The following is a 21,162-nucleotide window of genomic DNA, read 5'->3' as shown; positions in this document are numbered from 1 at the left end:
CTCTATGAACAGGGATAGGAGCCTCCTAACAACATGCAGCACCTGTTATAAACTACAGTTCTCCGGATTGCTTGGGGAAAGCCATGACTGTTTAATGTAGTATAATACAGTTTTAACTGCACTGTGCAGATGGGGCCTTAAATAAAAACACAGCAATTCATAACAAAAGCACTACATAGCATGGACATAGCTTGCTTGGGAGGTGCAGGGGGAACAGCTGCCCCCCTAAATCAAGTAAATAAATAAAAATACTTAACTAACTGTCCAACGGCATCACAGATACCTTGGTTTTGCCGCCCCCCCCAATAAATCCTGGCTACTCCCATGCTACATAGCAATTACTAATAGCAGCAGACAAAGTAAATTTTATTGTCTAATCAGGTCTCCCCTCCAAACACTTGCTGAAAAACCTGTGTCTTAATCAGTTACCTGGAAGTATGAAGAGATTGAGCCAGACATGCCCAATTTATTTATTTAAATTCATACAACAGGCAACAACAGTTCAGCACGGGGATGCATTCCTGACCCCTGTGCGCATCAGTGGAGCGCATGTTAAGTTTGCTCCACCCTGTTCCCTCCCTGACCCATCCCCACCCCGTTCCAGCCACTTCTGGGGTCAGCATTATGCGCGCGCACACTCCTAAAACAGTTGCTGCCTGCTCACAATAAGATAAATAAAAACAAACAACCCTACTTTAAAACAAACAAAACTTATTAATTCTAAAACAGATCAAAATCACCTCAACTTTCTAAACATCTAATGATGTCAAGGCAGAACTTTGGGGCAAATGCAGCAGTGGTAGATTATCAGTTTGAAGGAATTGAAGTGTGGCAACCAATATGATCAAGGGTCTGGAAACCAAGCCTTATGAAGAACAGTTGAGGGAGTTGGGTATGTTTATCCTGGAAAAGAGGAGACTGAGAAGAGATATGATAATCCATCTTCAAATATCTATAGGGCTGTCACATGGAGCAAGCTTGTTTTCTCCTGCTTTGAAGGGTGGGGCCTGAACCAATAGATTAAAGCTACAAGAAAAGAGATTTCGACTAAACATCAGGAAGAACTTTCTGACGGTAAGAGCTGTTTGACAGGGGAATGGACTCCCTCAGGAGGTGATGGGCTCTCCTTCCTTGGAGGTTTTTTAACAGAGGTTGGATGGCCATCAGCCATGGATGCTTTAGTTGAGATTCCTGCATTCCAAGGGGTTTGGACTAGATGACCCTTGGGATTCCTTCCAACTCTACCGTTCTATGAATCTAGTTAATATAAGTTACTACCTTGTGATATGGTCTACCTTATGTATGGTCTAATGATAAATTACACTAATGATCTACTTACATAATTTATACTGTGCTTTGTGTGGAAAGTGACAAATATATACCTTATTTATCATTGAATGAGTACTTTATGGTTGAGCTAATATGTGCACCATAATAACTTGACCCTGGGCAATTATTTCGTTTTGTTTTTCAAACTGCAGAAAAACTTCGCTACTCTAAAGTCGATTTTGTTGTGCATTCATCTTGTTAACAGTTACAATGTAACTGAATAATTATAGTAAAAATAACAGCAGGCCTGAGCCGCTTTGGACGCTGTTGCCCAGAAAAGCAGCTTTAAAAAAATACTTTTAAAAACATATTTGCACACCACTTTTTCTATATAAAAAACACACTAACGCAATTTCAACTTCAGCCTAAAACAATGCCCGAGCGCTCATAACGCCAGGCCAGAGCAATGCCAGTCGACTAAAAACATATGTGAGTTTAGCAACCGATATCAAACGCGGCAGCACGTCTGGAACCGACTTTTTAAAACCCGCTATTTTGGGCAACGGGCGAAACGGCGCAGGCGCACTCACGCCCCGGCTACAAGCCTTCCAGAATTCTTGCTTCTCCATACAGCGCAAGCGCAGCTCCACCTTCTAAGGACGGAACGGCAGAGGGCGAGTCTTGTGTTGTGGCGTGGGATATGTGCGCGCGTGCGCAGAAGAAGAAGAAGAAACAATCCGTCGTGCACCCTTTCCGTGGATGCGCGGGGGGGGGAGAGGGAGAATGTGCGCGTGCGTAGGAAAGGATCCCTCACAAGCCCCGCCTACCGGCTGGTGAGGGAAAGAAGGGGGCGTGGCTCTTCCTCTCTTTCCCCCCGCCTTCTCCGCTTTCCTTCCCCCACCCCCCTACTTCTCCCGGCGTGCACCGCGCCCGCGCTGGCTGTCTCTGGCCACGTCTCCGGGCCACGTCGCTCGGTGTCCGCTGCGCTCTCGCCATCTTCGGTCCGGTCGCCGGCTCCTCTCCCCGCTTCTCCTCCTCCTCCTCCACCTCCTCCTCTTCCTTCAGCGCGGCCGCCGGCGCCATGAACGTCTTCCGCCTCACCGGGGACCTCTCCCACCTGGCGGCCATCATCATCCTCCTCCTCAAGATCTGGAAGACCCGCTCGTGCGCCGGTGCGTCGGGCTCGGCGGGCGGTTGGCGGGGCTGAGGCGGCGCGAGGGACGTCGACCCCCGGCCATGGGGGGGGGGGGACCCGCCTCGGCCCCTCGCCTGTGGGGAGGGAGTGGGGGGGAGTGGTGGTCCTGCCCCCTCGTCACACTGCGAAACGAGCGGGGAAATTTGGGGGTGCAGATTTTTTGGGGGGTGTGATTCTCTCCTCCCTATGGGGTTTCCTTTCAGAGACTTTGGTGTGGGGAGTGGGGAGGGTGCGTCCCTCTTGCCACCCCCCTTTTTATGCTTGTCTTCAGTAGAGGGGGGGATTTGGATGGGGTGCTCCCTGTGCCCTCCTGTTTTATGTGGGTAGTTCGCCTCCTTCAGTTGTGGTGGAGCCTGACTGAGGAGGGAGTGCCGACTTTGGGGGGGTGCCCCCATATTCTCCTCTGTGTGTGTTGGCGAAGCAAGCTTGGTTGATTATGGGATGTTGAGGTGGAGCGATTTCCAACCCTCCCCCCCCCCACAAAAAATGCTGTCTCCTGTGTGTGGAGTTGGGCAAGAACGTCAGATGAGGGGCAATTTTGGGGGTGTGGAGGTGGGTGGGTGGTGATGGGGTGGAGATTTCTTGTAAGTGAGGAGCTTATGGGAGGCTGGAGCAGGTTAGGAATTTGGGGGTACTCATTGGGGGGGGAGTGATGGGTTCCCCCACTTACTCTTGTATTTGGTGAGGGTTTGGTGTAATTGTGGAAGCTCATGGAATGCTTGCAGGGGGGGTTGTGATGCTGATTTGGGGATCTTATTCCTGCCATGCCTCCTACTTCTAAAGGGGGAGATCTGAGAAGTGACTTCTTTTAAAGGTTATGGGATGTTGCATTAAGTGGAGTTGTCTGCTAGAGAAAACTTGTGGGGTACTGCAGAGTGGGGCCAGTGTAGTTCAGTGCTAGAGTGTTGAACTAGGGCCAGGTACACCCAGGTTCAAATTCCTGGTGGAGCTTGTCAGGTGACCTTAGACCTCTCTGAACCGTAACTGCCTTCACAGGGTTGTTGCTAGGGTAAGGATGTGGGAGATCGTGTGTTTTGCTCCTGAGTTCCTCAGAGGAAGAATGTAATATGTGATAAAATATATTGATTGGGGGGCCACTCCTGCAGTTGCATCAAATAAAGAGTTGGTAAGCCTATACTGCACTGGAAGATGTGAATTCTAGAGAGTAGAGGTTACAGTCACTGTCTTTCAAAAAGGGGAGGGTAGGACAACTCTATGAATATCTTTGAAAGGGTATCCTGAAAACAGGGCTTTGTGTTCATTATACGTATTCTGTATGGGATATATTTGTTGATGAAGATCCCATCGGAGTGAACTAAGTGCACAAACGGTTTGAGGTTTTATTTTTCTTTTAATAGTGTTGTAGGTAGAGAGATTTCATAGTGCTAGTGAAATGAAGCTATGTCGGTAGAGACTCGGAATGAGTCAAAATCTAGGCAACCTGATTTGCTAACTCCTCCATAATGATGAACATTCAGGTCAAATAACTTTGTTATCCCTTTCTTGCTTCAAGAAGAAAGAGCACAATAATATAAATGAGATGAATGAACAGATTAAGTGCCTTCTTAGCACACAGTGATGTAGTAGGTGAAAGAAAATTCCTGGAGCAGCATTCAAGCCCAAGCAAAATCATGGTACAGTGTGAAGGGAGCTGCAGGAAATATGACTTTCTCTCTCTCTCCCCATCCTACCATTCAGACATCGTATTCATTTTGAGGCAGTTGTGCACAAATAGAATGAATGGACTTAAAGCAAAGGGGATGGTAGTTTGCTTTCCTGAGGCTAGAACTTCCCTTTCAGATTCTGGACTTGCAGGAAAAAATGAGTTTTACCATCCTAATCAAGATGCATTGTCTTTTTGCAGTAGTTCTGAAATCGAAGACATATGACATAGCCTAAATTGTGCTTTTTCTGAGTGCTTTGCACAAACAGCAGGTTTTTATGCATAATTTGCAAGTTCCAAGGTTGATCTTCTGAATTCTGGAACCTCTGTTTATAGACTTTCATGCTAGACCCTTTATTTATTTGTAACTGAAGGGGTTAACCTGTGATCCGACTTGATCTGAGAGCTTGGCAAGCTCTTTTACTTGCATTGCCAGCTGCATTTGAAAATTGGAAGCAAATGACTGAATCAAGGCTTGGGAGAATAGGCTCTCAATTGGGATTCCTGGCCTAGTCTGACGTGGCAGCTAACAGAAGGTGTGGTGAACAGAGCGGCCTGGAAGAGAGAGATCAGTTGTATTCTTGCTGCACCCCATGTCATTTCCTCAATAGAAACTTATTCAACTGAAGAAATCCCTGGTTATGTTGCAAAACAAAACTTGTTCCCAAAAGGGCTGTTTTAATCTCTTATTTTGAAGATAGATTTTTGTTATTTTAACCTAGAAATGAGAATTTACTCACTCTGATGCTTCTGTGTGCCTGTTTGTTTACAGCATTTACACCCTGATTTTAGTCTCAGAATAGATTTTTGTAAGTTGCTTTAAGATGGCACGCCCTTAGGCTCACAGTCTAAAAAGACAAGACATGACAGGTGAGGGAAAAGGAAGGGAGGAAAGGAAAGCAAGCTCAGTCACAAGTTTTTTAAGCCGCTGAAGCTATTCAGTACATTTCACTTAGACGCACAGTCCTTGTTTATCCTGCATTGATGGTTTGACTTTGAACTGTGTTCTTATGTCTAAATACTATTCTAGACTGATTCTGTGTTGGTAATTTTGTTTGTAGTCTTTATGATCAAGCCAAGTAGATTTTGAACTGTGAACTTTGTAAGGCAGAGGAAATGCTATCTGATGGCAAAATGCATCACTCACAGTTGACTAATTCCTGGGAATTTAATAGAGCTCTTTTTAAAGCTGCAGACTGGAGTTATTGTAGAGAAGTAGCCAGAGTTTGAATAAACCATGAGTCCCCTCATATGCAGAACTGTTTAGAGTTAGAATTCATTAACTTTACATATATTTCTGTTTTGTAACCAAGCAGTCTTATTATCCCTACAGCTTGATGATATGGCATTCTTACGTAAAAGTAAGGCTAGTTGACCACAGGGCAGCTTAGTCCTTAGTAAGCTTGTATAAACTTATATAAATATTGTAAACTGGCTGCAATCATGTATACATGTGTGCTTGGGAGTAAACCTCAATGAACTGAAACTTCACTTTTTGATAAGGATTGAGCAGTTATATATGCAAAGGCACCTGTTTTAATAGCATGTTAATAGCTATTAAATTAAATGGCTATTAGAGTATGACCCATTCACTGTTAAACTTTGTTCCATGTACTATCCTAGCCTGCATACAGCTTATTGTATATTTATTTTGAATGCCTATAACACTACGTATTTATAGTGCATTCAGCACTAGCAAGCCCATAAGGAGCAAGTGAGATCAGGGTAGTTGGGAGACAGCTTATTGTGCCTTTGAGCAAAGCATCATTGGAACAATTGGTTGTACCCTTTCTGACTACTATTTTGCCCCAGAGCAGGGATAACCAGTGTGGTGTCATCCAGAAGTTGTTTGGACCACAACTCACATCAGCCTCAGTCAGAAATGATGGGAGTTGGAAATCCAGGAACATCTGAAGGGCACCATGTTGACTACCCCTGCCTCAAGGTGTTCTTGCAAAGGGGGAGGTTGGAGGAAGCTAGCAGAGTATATGTAGTGAGGTCATGTTTGGGTAGGGATCCTTTGCAAATCAATTAATGCAAAAACTTTCATAACCAGAATAGTTTATTCTTCTAGGGGCTTAGTGTTATCACTTCCTAAGACTGACAAGAAAAAATTGTTTAGCACTGGCATTGTTAGTGTAATGTGAAATAGTTACATTGAGTCTCAGTGTGTTACTTCTAGAGAATGCTGGCAACCAGCAGAGATACGCAGCCTCCCAAATTTAGGCCTTTAAAAGCTAATGTTCAAAACAAAGATAGTTGCTTATTCTTTAACACAATTTCTTTTTGAATAAGCACTGTCGATCGACAGAAAACAATTGCATCAAGATGAGAGAGGGAGAGTAGATGACATTCTGACATTTCACAGGAAAGTGCTTAAGAAAAACAATTATAACAGGGAATATTATTAACATCTACTTCCCATTTGAATAAAAGACATCAGATATTGTAATGAATTAAAATGATACAAATATGAACTGTCATGGGGCTACTGAAATAAAAGGTAATGTATCTGGCACTAAGAGTACTTATAAGCAACAAGAGGGCTGTAAGAGTACAGTTGTGCCTCCGCTTACGTATCTGTCTGGATACGTAATCTTCGGGATGTGAACGCGGCAAACCCGGAAGTATTTTTCTGGGTTTCGCCGCATGCGCAGAAGTGGCCCTCTGGTTGCAAATTCCTCGGAATGCAGCTGGACCTCTGGAACAGATACCGTTTGCAACCAGAGGTACCACTGTAACTTAAAAATTGGGACCTGTGGTAAGTTTTTGGTTGTTGAACACTTCTTCCTTAGTATTGGACATCTAATTCTCATGCTTCCATCAGCACCCTTTCTCATCAGAGGGAAAAACAAGAGACTGCAAGGTCAGTTAGCGCAGCCAGCACCAATTGCTGTTTGACTCCTTCCACCTCAGAACTTTCTCCCTTGGTGGCCATTGAGTCTGGTCATTACAACAATTACATGACACTCTGTGCCTGGTTTTCATTCCCTTTTTCATTTGTAACAAGTATATTGGATTGTATACCATTTTTTGAATGCATTGGCAGAAAGGTGGTATCTAAACAGTTGCCTTGACAAAATAGCACGACAGAACAGGCTGAGTCATAGAGTGCATCCATGCTTTTGTTTTATGTTGCTGAAAAATGCAACCTCTGTTGCTTGCTTTGTTCACATTGAGCTGAATGGAGTAGAGCTAATAAATAGGCATGTGCTACCACATTATGACATTGTAATGAGGCATGTATTGTAATCAACACCTATTTTACATGAAGTGAGACAATCTTTACAAAAATGTGATCTCTGAACTTACTGTAGTGAGTTTTTTTAAATGACTTGCCCATCAGAGTTTCAGTTGTAAACACACTTCAATGGGAGATAGGAAGCATGTAAATGTGCTCCAGATTGATGTCTAGTGTTGTGTTATCACCCACTGTGTCCTGCCTGAGGGATTCTCAATGCAGATGGTTCTTCAGGTATAGGGCATGGAGGATGTTTCAGTGGGAATTTCTCACAGTTTGGGATCAGATCTGATAGTGGGCCCTGCCAAGGTTAGATAGCCTCATTGTGACCATGATAGAAGGAAGTAGAAGACCATGGGTAGAAGGAAGGAAGACCCTAGGAACTGGGCTGGGATGGTAATTGACTGTATACTTATTTAATATCAGAAGGGTTTGAGTGAAAGGTGGGGGTCCAAGTGATGATATGGCATCTTCCATTAGTTTGGGAGTGGAATTGAGTCTTAGGAACATAGAGGCTGATACAGACCCAACTGCTTTCTTTAGTCACTCAGCTGGAAGAGAGGATCTTACACAGCACTGGGATACCCTCTCTCTGGCTGACATAAAAATAATAAACTGAAATGGCATACATGTGCCATACGTCTGGATTTTCCCAGACATTACTGGGATTTCAAATGCGGAATTGACATTGAAAAGTCCAATAATATTGTAATATTGTGGTTTGTGTAAAAAAAAAAAAGCTCAACAACTTTCAGAGTAGGCAAAATGCCCACAACCAGCTGATGGTCAGCTTTGATACACAGTGATTCCTGATCAGTGCTACTGAACCATTTCTAGGGCAGAGCATAGGAAGACATTCTGTGCGTGACAGTGGTCCATAGGACTATCCCTAGTTCTCTTCATTGTTGCATTTTGTTGTTGTTGCTCTCCAGTGACTAGTATTCAGTGAACCTAGCTTCTTTTCTGATAAATCTTCCTTTTGCTCTTATGCAGAGGGTTTATGATTTGACCTGTTCAGTATGGTGCCTGGTACATTGTTGGTTATGAATAAAAAGCTGAATAGTAGCAAAAGAGGTAAGTAGCAGAAAATTGCTAGCAATAGATGGCAATATATGAAACTTCTGGGTTTTCAATCTGGAGCTCAAATTACCATAAGGTTCTGTTGCAATGTGGCGGTTGGTGTGCAGTGAATCTTGGTGTTTGAACTAAGATAATTCACATGGCTTGGGTTTTTTAATACCCTTTCTCACACGACTTCTTTTTATTCCTTTAGGTATATCTGGGAAAAGCCAGCTTCTCTTTGCACTGGTGTTCACCACTCGTTACCTGGATCTCTTCACTTCATTCATTTCTTTTTATAACACTTCTATGAAGGTATGATACATTCAATATGCAAGAGGGGCTACTGAATTTTCTCCACATACCTCTTAATGAATTCACCTCCATGGTAATTTCGAGTAAAGGCTGAAAAAAATTCAAATGTGCTTCTCCCTGTTTATGTTAAAGTTAATGTGGGTCTGCTGATTAAAAAAACAACAACCACTGTGTTGCAGCCGTAGGGAAGAAGCAGGTTTGCAAATGCCACAATAAATTACCTTTGTATCGCCAGTCATCTGCAGTGTCTTGAGTCATACGAGTTTCACTCCTAGATGACAGCTTTCTCTGTTTTACACATGGATAAACTGTTTTGCCTGAAAGGGTTGAAGTCAGCTCTTGAGGCAGTTTGCTGCATTGCCTGATGGTCGCAACTTAGTTTGTCCTCCGATAGCTTGATCAGGTTCCCCCAGTTTTATTATCGCTATGACTATGTTCTTTAAAATTCCTACAAAGTATCTGACCAGCAACAAAGCCAGGGACTATTTTGTGTCCCTGGAGTATGCCCGACTCTAGGGCTGATTCAGCCCTTAGGTGGGGTGAGGCTGCTGCCTCAGGCAGTGGGGGCCCCCAAGGCAGTGCCCCTACAGGTGCCTCACCTGCCCCACCACAACCAGCACTGGTGCTGGTTTTGGGCAACATCAAAATGGTGTGAGAGAGCATGCAAGACCTCACCCAAAATTGGTGTGGAGGTGTGAGAGAGCATGGTGTGAGAGAGCATGGTGTGCAGAGCATGCAAGACCTCACCCAAAATTGGTGTGGAGGTGGTGAGGCAGGCAGTGCAAGCTGCAAGGTGGTAGCAGCAGGGCAGAGTGGCACTTTGCATTTTGCCTTCTGCGGCGAAATGGGATATGCCACCCCTGTCTGACTCTTCACCTTCTGAGGACTCTGTGCCTTACTTGAGGGGTTTCTTAGTTTTGGAGCAGAAGAACCAGGTGTGTATATATGTGATCATCCCAGTGCCTTTGGTGTAGAAAAAGAAAAGGTTCATGAAATGTATATGGTCCTCAGACAGAGTGCCTTGCTAATTAGTATCTATTTGCTTTGCAAAACTGGCTTTAGGTTTCTTTTCAAGAAATGAAAGAAGACTAAAGGTGATGGGGATGACAGTCAAGTTAGAGGGGAGTGGGAACGGTGTTCGGAACAGCAGTAGAACTCTGCCTTGTGTCTCCTGGAAGCACTCCTTATGCCCCCCCCCCAGGTTATACTTTTAAAATGGAAACTGAAATTCTTAAGGTGGTAAAATCTGTGTTGTAGCAAGGATGCCTTGAATGTATGGCAACGTGCTCAAACGGACCTGCCTTAATTGGATGCACATGACCCTTTTACAGCTCTTTTAGTCAACCTCCATAAGTTCAATACACCAGCTGCTCCACAAGCAGGCATGCAGCAATCCTGACTTGGACGCTTTGCTGGCAGAGCATGGTGGAGAAAGCCAACCTTGAGCCAAACCCACTTTCAAGGCTGGATTTCTGGTGGACTTCCATTTTGATATTAATGTGAATGTTTGCTTATGCAATTCTGACTACAAATACATGAAGGGGATGAGTATTGGTTGGGCTCGAGGATGAGTCTGGCGCACTTGTGCTGATATATATGCTCTCTCAAGCAGCTGAATTTTTATTGGATCCCAATGTATGCTGGTTATGTTATGAAATATTTATATGAATTGTGAGCTAAGTAAAATGACTTGGTGTAAAGAGTTATACGTGTAATACAAAAAGATAAAAAAGCAGGTCCAGTGAGGGGTATGGGAGCACTTGGTGCTGCAGAACCACTGGTGCTAAACAGATGTGTAGATCTGATTTGTCCCCTGGTTTTGGGATCACCCCATATGAAAGGATGATAGAATAAAAAAGTGATTAGAAGCTTGTCTCAAACTGTCATTGAATGCTTGTTGCTACTAATGAGGAGTGGTAATCGGTACTTAATTCGTTTTCCTTAGAACTGTCAAAAATTCCCTGTCTAGTCAGGGAAACACAATGGTCATAATTGCATCTTGTTCACACAGCTTTCTTCATGTCTGTGAGCCCTAGAATAAGGGCTGATCCTTTATCTGAGTCTCATTTTAATTTGGTCTACCAGAAAACTGTTTGCCCAGCTTTTTTACTATTCATGATGTGCAAAGAATCCACAAATTCTTCAACTTTAATTACTTGGAAGTAAATGATACTGAAATGTTTATGGAGCTGTGCTTAGTCACAACCAGACTATTTTGAATGTTCATTCAGATCTATCGCTATTAGCCAGTTGTATAGTCTGTAAAGACAAAAATATGAACCTGCCATTTTACTGATGAAAGGTTGGCTTCAAACTTAGAATTGTTAGAGTAGACCCATCAATGGGACAAGCTTGTCATGACTAACATAAGCTCCATTGATTGCCGTGTGTCTACTCCAAGCATGACTAAGTCTGGATCCAACTCCAAATAATTATCCTCTTGTGATTCTTTGGCGGAGTAGAACCACCATAATGACAGGAGAAGGTAAAGAAGATCCAATGTCTGCCCTACTTATTATGGGGATGCAGCTTGAAATCCTGGGAGGCTAAGGAATTGTGCAGTGCCATCTTTTATATAGCCTGCCCTTTTCTCATCTGTGGACCCAGGGACAGGGGGAGTGACACCCAGATATCTGTGTGTGCTTTGCTTGCTTATGCAAGTGTATGTGCAAATGCCAAAAGGAGGCACAAGAGAATTGGCAAGGAACAACCTTGGCAACCCCAGGAGGTTCAGTTTGCTTCCTTGTTTGTAGCTTTTGCGGTCGTCTTGAAGCCTATTTTGTGCAAGTGTTTGCAAGTAACGGAATTGATCAGGCCCTGATACACTGTTACTGTGGCCTGAAATTCTGCTATATGTTCTGTAGCAATTTTAATGTTTGGATTTTAAGATTGCGTTCTTTTATTATTATAATTCATTGTATTTTTGTATGAAGCTATTGTGTGCCACCCTACAATCATTTCAATGAAAGGCAGCTAGCAAATCCAATGAAGAAATTGGTTTAGCCTAAGGGTGGGATCTTGTGGCCCTCTAAATGTTGTGGACTCCCACTCCCATCAGGCCCACTAAACATCAAATTGACTACAGAACCCCATTGCCTGAGCAGGTCCCTCACCTGTAAAATTAACCAGCATCTCTTAATTTTCTCTGCTAGTAGGACTGCTTTGAATTTGTCTTTCCCCCCCAAGTGTAACTTTATCCAAACCGTGTTTCTTTTTTGCCTTAATAATCATAATCAGTTATTATTGGTGAGTTTTCTCCAGGCGAGCCCTGGCTTTTGCACTTTCCAGATGTTATTGTGGTTGGCATCCTGGCCACTGCTTTCTAGGGATTTTTCTGTGACTCACTGGCTACTTGAATACCACCTCTGGGATGGTGACTCATGCTGTCCTTTCTGTGTGCTACAGTGCATGGAAACTAGGTTCCGCTTGTTAAAGTGTTCTAAGTATTAGTTCCCTGAGAATATGCTTACAGATGGTGAGCGGAGAACCTTGAACATTTCGCTTGGGGTTGCTGTGGCCTAGTTAGTTAGGCAGTGACCTGGATTCCACATCTGACACAATTTGTGTGACCTTCAGCAAGTCATTTAATTTTTCTTAGCCTCGGCCTTCTCCACTTGATAATTAAGTCTGTGTACAGTATTTTTATCATGAACGTAATGAAGCCCAGTTTCCTCAAGGTAACCTCTTCTGGATGAAGCCCTGAAAACAGAAGCTGGGAGCTGCCTTTAACTGTAGGCTCATTAACTACGCTGGGTGCCTCTTTCATTAACAAGCCCACTACCAATGAAGCACTCTTCAAATATACTAAAGCAGAATATGTGTATAATTTAGATAGTGATCTGAACCCACTTCCAATCTAATCTATGCATGTCACGTGGAAGAACCAGGAGCTGCAGGCTGCCTAGCTGAAGTGGTGCCTGTCCCTGAGAGACCATGACATCTGCTGCTACCTGGCCCTGGTTGCCAGGCCATTATTTCAAGTTGGTTGCTATTCTCCTCGGTAGTCATAAAGAGAGCAGCATGAGTTAAAATATTCACTACAGTGGTGTAATGAAACTCCTGAGAGTGGACACTTTATACCAGGGGTCAGCAAACTTTTTCAGCAGGGGGCCAGTCCACTGTCCCTCAGACCTTGTGGGGGGCCGGACTATATTTTGGGGGGGGGGGGGATGAACGAATTCCCATGCCCCACAAATAACTCAGAGATTCATTTTAAATAAAAGCACACATCCTACTCATGTAAAAACACGCTGATTCCCTGACCGTCCGCTGGCCAGATTTAGAAGGCGATTAGGCCGGATCTGGCCCTCGGGCCTTAGTTTGCCTACCCATGCTTTATACCAATGGTTCCTAAAATTTCCCCCCCATGGAGCACTTGAAAATCCCAGGGGTCTGACTTGGCAGACCACAATGCTTTTTTGGGGTGGAGCTGCTGTAGCTATTGTAATGTGCTGTGCAGATGTTGTATGGTTTTAAATTTATTTTTAATTCATTTATTTAGAGTATTTGTACCCCAGGCTTTAGCCGAAAATACTCTGAGTACTTGACGTACAATCAATTAAGGCATTTCCTGCCCTGTCAGCTTACAATCTAAAGAACAAGGGGAAAGGGACAGGGAGTAAAGAGGAAAAGGGCAAACTCAAGCATCAATTCTTAAATGGTAGTTCTTCTAATGACCAGCTAGCACAAAAACAGCTCAGGAGCAGGAAGCAGGGGATGGAATCCAGGCATAGGCAAACTCGGCCCTCCATATGTTTTGGGACTGCAACTCCCATGATCCTTAGCTAACAGGACCAGTGGTCAGGGATGATGGGAGTTGTAGTCCCAAAACATCTGGAGGGCTGAGTTTGTCTATGCCTGGAATAAGCACTGCTTCCTATTGCTCCCAGTAAGTAGAAAGATTACAAACTGCAATACAGTAAAATGTGATATAGGAAATAAAAGTTGCAATAAAAATCATTATGAATATGTAATACAATAGATGTGCCACCGTACATCCACAACAACTCCACAGATATATCACAGATCAATCTGAATGAATCGCTGGTGGCCCACAGACCACAGCTTTAAATTTTAAACAGGCATTTATAAACTCCACGTGGCAATCACTATTTTAGGGTAAAATGCTTCTAAGAAGTGGTTCTTGCTTCACAACTCACTTTTACTCATATGCAGATTTAATAAATGATTGATTTCCTCAAGCGATGGCCATAACGTATTAACTTTCCAGACTTTCCAGACTTTTCATCTTGGTGACACACTTTTTAGACGTGCATCATTTCATGACATAGTAATTCAGTTTTAGTTAGTAAACTAACCCCTTTCCCGCGCCGGGAGGAACGCGGGGATCGTTCGCACAACACACCTACATACTGCAGCCGACTCACCAACATATCACGACGCTGAGTTTGGAATGCCCTGTATTAAATATTATTGTTTCTTTATCAATGACTGATTTTGGAACCCATAGAAAATTGCAGAAAGGTTGTATGGGAAAAGCCACTGCAAAGTGCAGAACTGTTCATATGAGTGCAGTGGCCCCACCCCCTTACAAAAGGGTTTGGTTCCAGGGGTCCATGCGCACAGTCAGGAACCCCCGAAATTGCCCCTACCCCCAGTGAGGCCGAGGGCTGCTTTTGGGACACTGCCAGAGCCCTTATGCTGCCTCCCCAAAGCTCAGTAAGATCTCCATTGATTGATTGTTTTAATGACTATTTAAAGTTGTGGTCCCATGAGTAAAGCGAGCACATGTTGCAGGTTTACTGTAGTTGCACCTTTTCTTACACAAATGCTCCAGCTGCAGTAAGTAGGGGGACAGAATCAATGAGATTTTACAACTTAAGCATCTATAGTTGAAGCTGCAGCATTAGAATTGACAAGATTTATGTTGCTTTCAAGCCATTAAAACTTGAGGCAAAGATCCCACTTTCCTTAAACTTCTGAAGGAACCCAAATCAATCAGTTGGTAGGTATGGGAGGGGGTGGGAATTGTACTTCCTTATGTTCCGGGTAACCGTTTTCTATGTTAAAAAAGAGCAAGTCCCCAGAAAAGGAATAATAGCTTTCCTGTTGTAGACGGTGCAATATGTTGATGAATGTAACTGAGCAAATGGGAGCAGGAAGCGGGAACATGCTTCAATGGTCAACATTGTTCCTTGTTGTATGTATAAAATGCTTTTTATGGAGGAAACAGACTAAAAGCCTGATAACTCATCTGGGTCTTTTCCTTTCAGCTTATCTACGTTGCCTGCTCGTATGCCACAGTCTACCTGATCTACATGAAATTTAAGGCTACCTATGATGGAAACCATGATACATTCAGAGTGGAGTTCCTTGTGGTTCCAGTTGGTGGGCTGTCTTTTCTTGTCAATCATGACTTCTCTCCCCTGGAGGTTAGTTTATTCATAAAGCGTTGGCTTCTGAAACAATGTAAAGAGGACTTGGGTAACTGGAATAAAACAGAACACTTTGTTCTTTATGCTGCATCGTAAGCTTGATGTTTCACTCAAAGCTGCACAGTTTGTTTGATATAGTATTTGTTTGTGGTCCAGTGGCTTAAAAGAGCTGGCGCTAGTTGTTTGGCTGGCTTAGATTTTGCTTCGGTGGGCTGCTCCCATATAGTGCTGAAAAATCCCAACCAGGTTTAAAAACAAAATTCTTTAGGAATTTTGAAATCAACTTCTCGTAAAACCTTGCTTGTAAAATGTCATTATCAAAATCTGTGTGTGATTCGGTGCAAATTGCTTATCTGTATTTAGGCAAGGATTTTTGTTTAATGAGTCCGTGGCCTCCAAAATTATTCATGTGAAAGTTCATTGGCACCTCTGTGCTTGTAGAATTAGGTTTAGTACACCACAGAGAGCTCAGTGGGCAGGTACACGAAGAATCTGTGATAGTTCAGTCGGTGGAGCACAAAATCTTAATTTCAGAACTGAGGGTCCGAGTCCCATGTTGGGCAAAAAGATTCTTTAATTGCAGGGGGTGGACTAGAATGACCCTCATGGTTCCTTCCAACTCAGGAGAGCCTGATTGATTTTAGCCAACCGTAGTGGAGAGCAGATGTATAGGAACATTATAAAATTCAAGCCCAGTTTGATCTTCAGGCACAAATGGGTGTTAATCCTGAGTTAATCCCGGAGAAGGTGGCTCCACCCAGTGGCATAGCGTGGGTTGTCAGCACCCGGGGCAAGGCAAGTAATTTGCGCCCACTAACCCGTGGATTTGCGCCCCCTAACCCGTGGATTTGCCCTAACCCCAGATGTTGCGCCCGGTGCGGCCGGCCCCCCCTGCACCCCCCACGCTACGCCACTGGCTCCACCATCGCTTCATGCAATCTTAAACCAAAGCAATACAGGGATTGGAGTTAGAAGTATATCCAGTGATCCCAGTTCATACCATTGTGTGTTGGTGGTCTTTCTTTATATCTGAGGAACAACACAGTGACCATAATCCTAACTATGTAAACGTAATTAGTTACTCAAATATTAGTGGTGTGTTCAGTGCACTAAACAAAAACCTTGAAAAATTGGTCTGGCTCTTATGACCTTCACTTCATGTAATTTAAGTTCCTGAAATAGGAAGTTGAGAAGTCTTTGGTGCCATCTGGGTAATTTAAGGAGAACTACAGTTATTTAAAGGGTGTGTTAAAAAGTAGGGGAAATGGAGAATATAGGCAACATGTATACATCTTATATTTTGGCTGATCCATGAAATGCACAGGAAAACTTTCATATATCAGTACTACCCACCTTATTTCCTACTACATTTTTATTCTGCTTTCCTTTAGAGTTCAGAGAGCCTCAGCCACATATTCTTTTTATTCATTTGTTTTCAAAAGAAGAAAACAAACACACCAAATGGGCATACTGTTGCTAAACAAAAAAGCACAGTATAAAGATAATTACAAAGCATTATTTCGTAGTTGATTGCTTTTAAGTATGTCCATCAAATTGTAGGATGTTTTGAGCATTTATTTTAACAGCAAGGTGAAATAATATACTTCTAGTAAAAGTATCCCTACATACTATTTCAGGATAGTACACTTAAAACATGGACAAAATTCCATAGAATTTTGGTTTTTACTATTTTAAGCCACTACTAATTTCCGCCCTGTACATAAGTCATTGCGCTATCACAATTTGAAATTTGCTGATAGCTTTGACATTTATTACATACCAGACTTTCCTGCACCTGCCATCAGTTTATAGAGGTTTTAGATTCTTCTTCTTTACCTATGAATATTGCTAAGAAGCTACTCTCCAGTCTTTTCCCAAAGATGTTTAAAAATTACATGTGTGGGGTTTGCAGGCGAGAACTCCTTGTTATTACCAAAGTTATTCCCATCATCTCGCTCAAAATTCTTAAATTTAAAATTTAAGGTAAGTCCATCATGTGACATATCATATTAAAGCCCATGAAGTTCTGAAGATATTTTTGTTTTTAGTTTTGAGGTATCTCAATTCTGGGTTGAGCTTTTAAGGTTTTTGTGTAGTCCGGCAAGGGCAAAATTGTTAATTTATTGAAATTTCAACCCCTCATAACTCACAAGTGGGATGAGATAAAAAAATTAAAATTTTAGATTTAAACTTAGTTTTGATCATTCAACAAGTATACAGAATATTAAGATAATTGGATGGCATGAGGTAAAAGAGTTGGATCACTTGATACGGATTGACCCATACTAGACGTCGAAGCTGCCAAGTGATGGTATCACCTTTACATTTTGTCTTGCTCTTTCAGATCTTGTGGACCTTCTCCATCTACTTGGAGTCCGTTGCTATTCTCCCCCAACTTTTTATGATCAGTAAAACTGGGGAGGCAGAAACCATCACTACTCACTATCTTTTCTTCTTGGGCTTGTACCGTGCCTTGTACCTTATCAACTGGATTTGGCGCTACTACTTTGAGGGATTCTTTGACCTTATAGCTGTCGTTGCTGGTGTGGTCCAGACTATTCTGTACTGTGACTTCTTCTATTTGTATGTTACAAAAGGTAAGGAGCGAGCCATGGCCTTCCTGTTCTGTAGACCTAAAGATTTTATGTATTCTAGATCCCTTGCACATGCTTTCTGCAGTATATTAATGCTGTGTATAATATTGTAGCTCTGTCACTCTTGCAAATAAGCACAGCTGTTCAGTACTTTAGAGGTTGTGGGTGTGCTCTGGGGTTTCCCACTGTTGCGTAACGCTAGAGTCAAATGCAGCCAAGATCTGAGTGTATTTATAACAAAGCAATATCAGCAAAACAACATGAGAATGCATTGAAATGTGGTTTTTGGTCCTGATTTGCAGGGCAAGCAAAAGCCATAGTTAGGCACAAGTGACGTGCAAACACAGTGGCTGAGTGGCAAGCTGAGCTTTGCAGCAAACCAGAAAAGGGTGGAATTGTTACACACAAGGGGAGAATAAGTGAACCCAGTGGTCCTTCAAAGCTCAGTCCTGTATGAATGTGGCGCAGTTCATCCAGTATTGTCACCTCTTCCTTATCTTGCCCCTGGCTCAGCAGTCTGCATTACCAGCCCAATATAAGCAAAGCAAATGTATTTTAAGTTTGCTTTGGAATTCTTCTACAGTGGTACCTCCAGTTACGAACTTAATTCATTCCAGAGGTCCATTCTTAAGCTGAAACCGCTTGTAATATGAGGCGTGCTTTCACTAATTGCGCCTCCCACTGCTGCGCGACTTCCGCTTGCATCCCAGGGCAAAGTTTGCAACTAGGAGCATCTACTTCTGAGTTAGCGGAGCTCGTAACCCAAAGTATTCGCAAGGAGGACAGTACATAACACGGGGTTCTACTGTACTGTATTGAATATCAGAGTTTAAACATTATAAAATATCAGAGGTAGCACCTCTTCCCATATAGGCCTGCCGCAGTGTTGAGATTTGCAGGGAAGGTCCTCTTTGTGGATCTGCTGCCATATGTAGTTTGTTGGGCAGCAGTGCATGAGAAAGCCTTTTCAGTGGTGGCCCCCAACATGCCCTCCGAGGTTTGTTTCACCTTGTCACCTTTTTTGCGTAGGTCTTTGGGTTGCACAATGTGACATGGCTTAATTGTATTGAGCTGTATATAACCAGCTTTGAGATTGCATGGTGAAATGCAGGCTACAAATGCCTATAAAATAATAAAAGGCTAGAGATTAATTTTCACAAATTCTACTAATATTAAATGTCACTGTTTCTCACCATATCTCCCCCTTTACCTTTTTGTCTCCTCGGGGTAGCAAGCTTCCTTTTTTGTTTATTTCGTTAAATATTTATAAATTGCACTTTCATAAAAATGCAAGGTGGAATGCATCAAAGAAGACGGTACAGTGGTACCTCGGTTTAAGAACAGTCCGGTTTAAGAACAATTTGGTTTACAAACTCCGCAAAACTAGAAAGAGTGTCTTGGTTTGAGAACTTTACCTTGGTCTAAGAATGGAATCTGAACAGTGGAAGGGCACCGGTGGCCTCATGGGAAAGTACATCTCGGTTTAAGAATGGTTTTGGTTTAAGAACGGGCTTTCAGAATGGATTAAGTTCGTAAACCAAGGTACCACTGTATATGCTTTGTTCATATTATTCCATAAAACCCTCTGAGTTTGTATCCAAGTGCATCATACTTTGAATAGACCTCTTTACTTCGGTGGGGCTTCTCTGAATATGACTTACTTGGGTGCAACCCAGTGTATCTTGGTGATGCATGACAGAATAACATTAGTTTTTTGGTGGTAGATAATTGGATGCATGCATACATTTAACAATGCCTTGTTTTGTCTTTTTTTTAGTACTCAAGGGAAAGAAGCTCAGTTTGCCAGCGTAAGTGCCAAAACTAATCGCCAGCATCTGCCATCCTGGATGCTTAGACAGAACAATCCTTACCACAAGCGAAAGGTGAAGATGCTTGAAACAGACAGTCTCCCACGTCTCTTGCAAGAATCATTGGTGGGCTGTATAGGACCAGAGAACAACCAGCTGACTTCTGTTTGATGCATCTTGCCTTTATCTTTTTTTATTACTATGTATAAAGATTTTTTACATAAAGAAACTTAATACTGTGTGAATTTAATTCAGTGTGTAGTTTCAATTGGAATAGTTCCAAAAGTGAGATTTTGTGGGGTTGTTTATGACCAGGAATAAGTGCAAACACTTCTTATTTTCAAATGATTCTTTTTGAATTACTGACTTGTTTCGGTGCACACAGGTGTGTGCTGACTGATGGATGGTAACCGTTCTTCTCTCTTGATTTCAAATTTCATCCCACTGTATTTATTTACCCCCTAAAAAGTTGAACATAGTGTGTCAACTGAAATCAAACTACAAATGACAAAATTCTCACGGTAGGATGTCACCATTTCATGAATGTCCTTAGTTATAATTACTCCATTTTAAAATAAGAATCATTCTATAGTGTCTGCCAGTGCATATTGTCTGATACCTCTCTTAACCTTCTGAATACATCAGCTTGAGAGTATTTGGTGCCAACGCAGGTTTTTTAATATAGATTTCTTTGCTTTTGTGGTTTAGCAGCAGACAATTTTTATTTCATTTTTTTCATTCAGGATAAAACGGTTCCTCATTTTTTGAGTGCATAAAGTTCTACTTTCATTCACAGCAGCCTTGGTGTTGCAGCTGTAAGGATGAATCTGTGATAGTTGTCCAATTGAAGTAATCTTTAGGTGGCAATTTTTAACTGTCTACAACTTTTTTTAATACAAATACTTTTACAAGTAATGTCCATGTTCAGCTTTCAAGCAGTTCTAGATGTACCAGTTTTGGACAATGAGTGTGATTTTTTATAAACTTATTCCTGAATCAGCAGCACCAAGTACTATACTTCATCAACTTTACATGATTCCCTTTTTTACTGAGCTGTTGCATGACTTATCCTGTGTTACCATCCTAAATAAACATTTTATGAAGTGGTATACATTGTGGTGGTGTTCTGGAACTAAGTCTCTACAACTTTTCTTTAAGATTGGTTGTAGCAATGTAATTCTTTAAAAATAATTTGATTGTGCTGACTTATGAAAACAAGAGCTTTATCTGCAGATTAGGCATGGCTTCTAAAGACACAAATTCCCTCAAATCTTGACAGTTATGAGTATTTCACTGCATTAGTAAGAGCCACAAAAGAGAAATTAGTGTAACAAAGGTGTGAACATAACACATTTAACTGGCACTTTGAAGACTGAAAAAAATAACTCCTGAGAAATATATCATAAAAGCCATTTCATCTACATTGTTAATTACCAGCCTATTTAAATATGTACATGATTACCTGTAATCACCAGTTTTTAAAGCACAGAATTCCCTAATAAATGAGACATTTGGATTTGGGCGTAGTTAGCCAAATGCGGTTTCCTACTCAGATGCTGGAGAAGTCTGAACAAACTGTTGAGACTTATTTCTCTCTTCCCTCTCCAACTTTGCTCATTAATT

General features: G+C 42.2%; 1 protein-coding gene and 1 long non-coding RNA gene across 2 annotated transcripts in view; one reads left to right on the top strand and one right to left on the bottom strand.

The window, feature by feature from the left end:
- Positions 1-21,162, bottom strand: part of LOC310749313 — a 174,098-nt gene that overhangs the window by 120,641 nt on the left and 32,295 nt on the right. The gene's annotated exons all lie outside the window — the stretch shown is intronic.
- Positions 2,151-20,648, top strand: KDELR2 (KDEL endoplasmic reticulum protein retention receptor 2). Its single transcript, XM_083585923.1, has 5 exons — positions 2,151-2,441; positions 8,642-8,742; positions 14,976-15,134; positions 17,482-17,734; positions 19,509-20,648. Exons 1-5 carry the CDS (start codon positions 2,351-2,353, stop codon positions 19,541-19,543), a joined length of 639 nt encoding a protein of 212 aa, XP_083442049.1. The 5' UTR covers positions 2,151-2,350; the 3' UTR covers positions 19,544-20,648.

This window comes from Podarcis filfolensis (assembly GCF_964270895.1).
Source record: "Podarcis filfolensis genome assembly, chromosome: 14".
Lineage (NCBI taxonomy): Eukaryota > Metazoa > Chordata > Lepidosauria > Squamata > Lacertidae > Podarcis > Podarcis filfolensis.
This window is presented reverse-complemented; position numbering and strand designations above follow the sequence as displayed.

What these genes read in the sequence shown, in the direction of transcription:
- KDELR2 (XM_083585923.1), top strand. Translation starts at nt 2,351, where the DNA reads ATGAACGTCTTCCGCCTCACCGGGGACCTCTCCCACCTGGCGGCCATC. An exon ending in ATGACTTCTCTCCCCTGGAG is followed by an intron (nt 15,135 to 17,481) that starts GTTAGTTTATTC and finishes TTGCTCTTTCAG; the next exon opens with ATCTTGTGGACCTTCTCCAT. An exon ending in CTATTTGTATGTTACAAAAG is followed by an intron (nt 17,735 to 19,508) that starts GTAAGGAGCGAG and finishes TCTTTTTTTTAG; the next exon opens with TACTCAAGGGAAAGAAGCTC.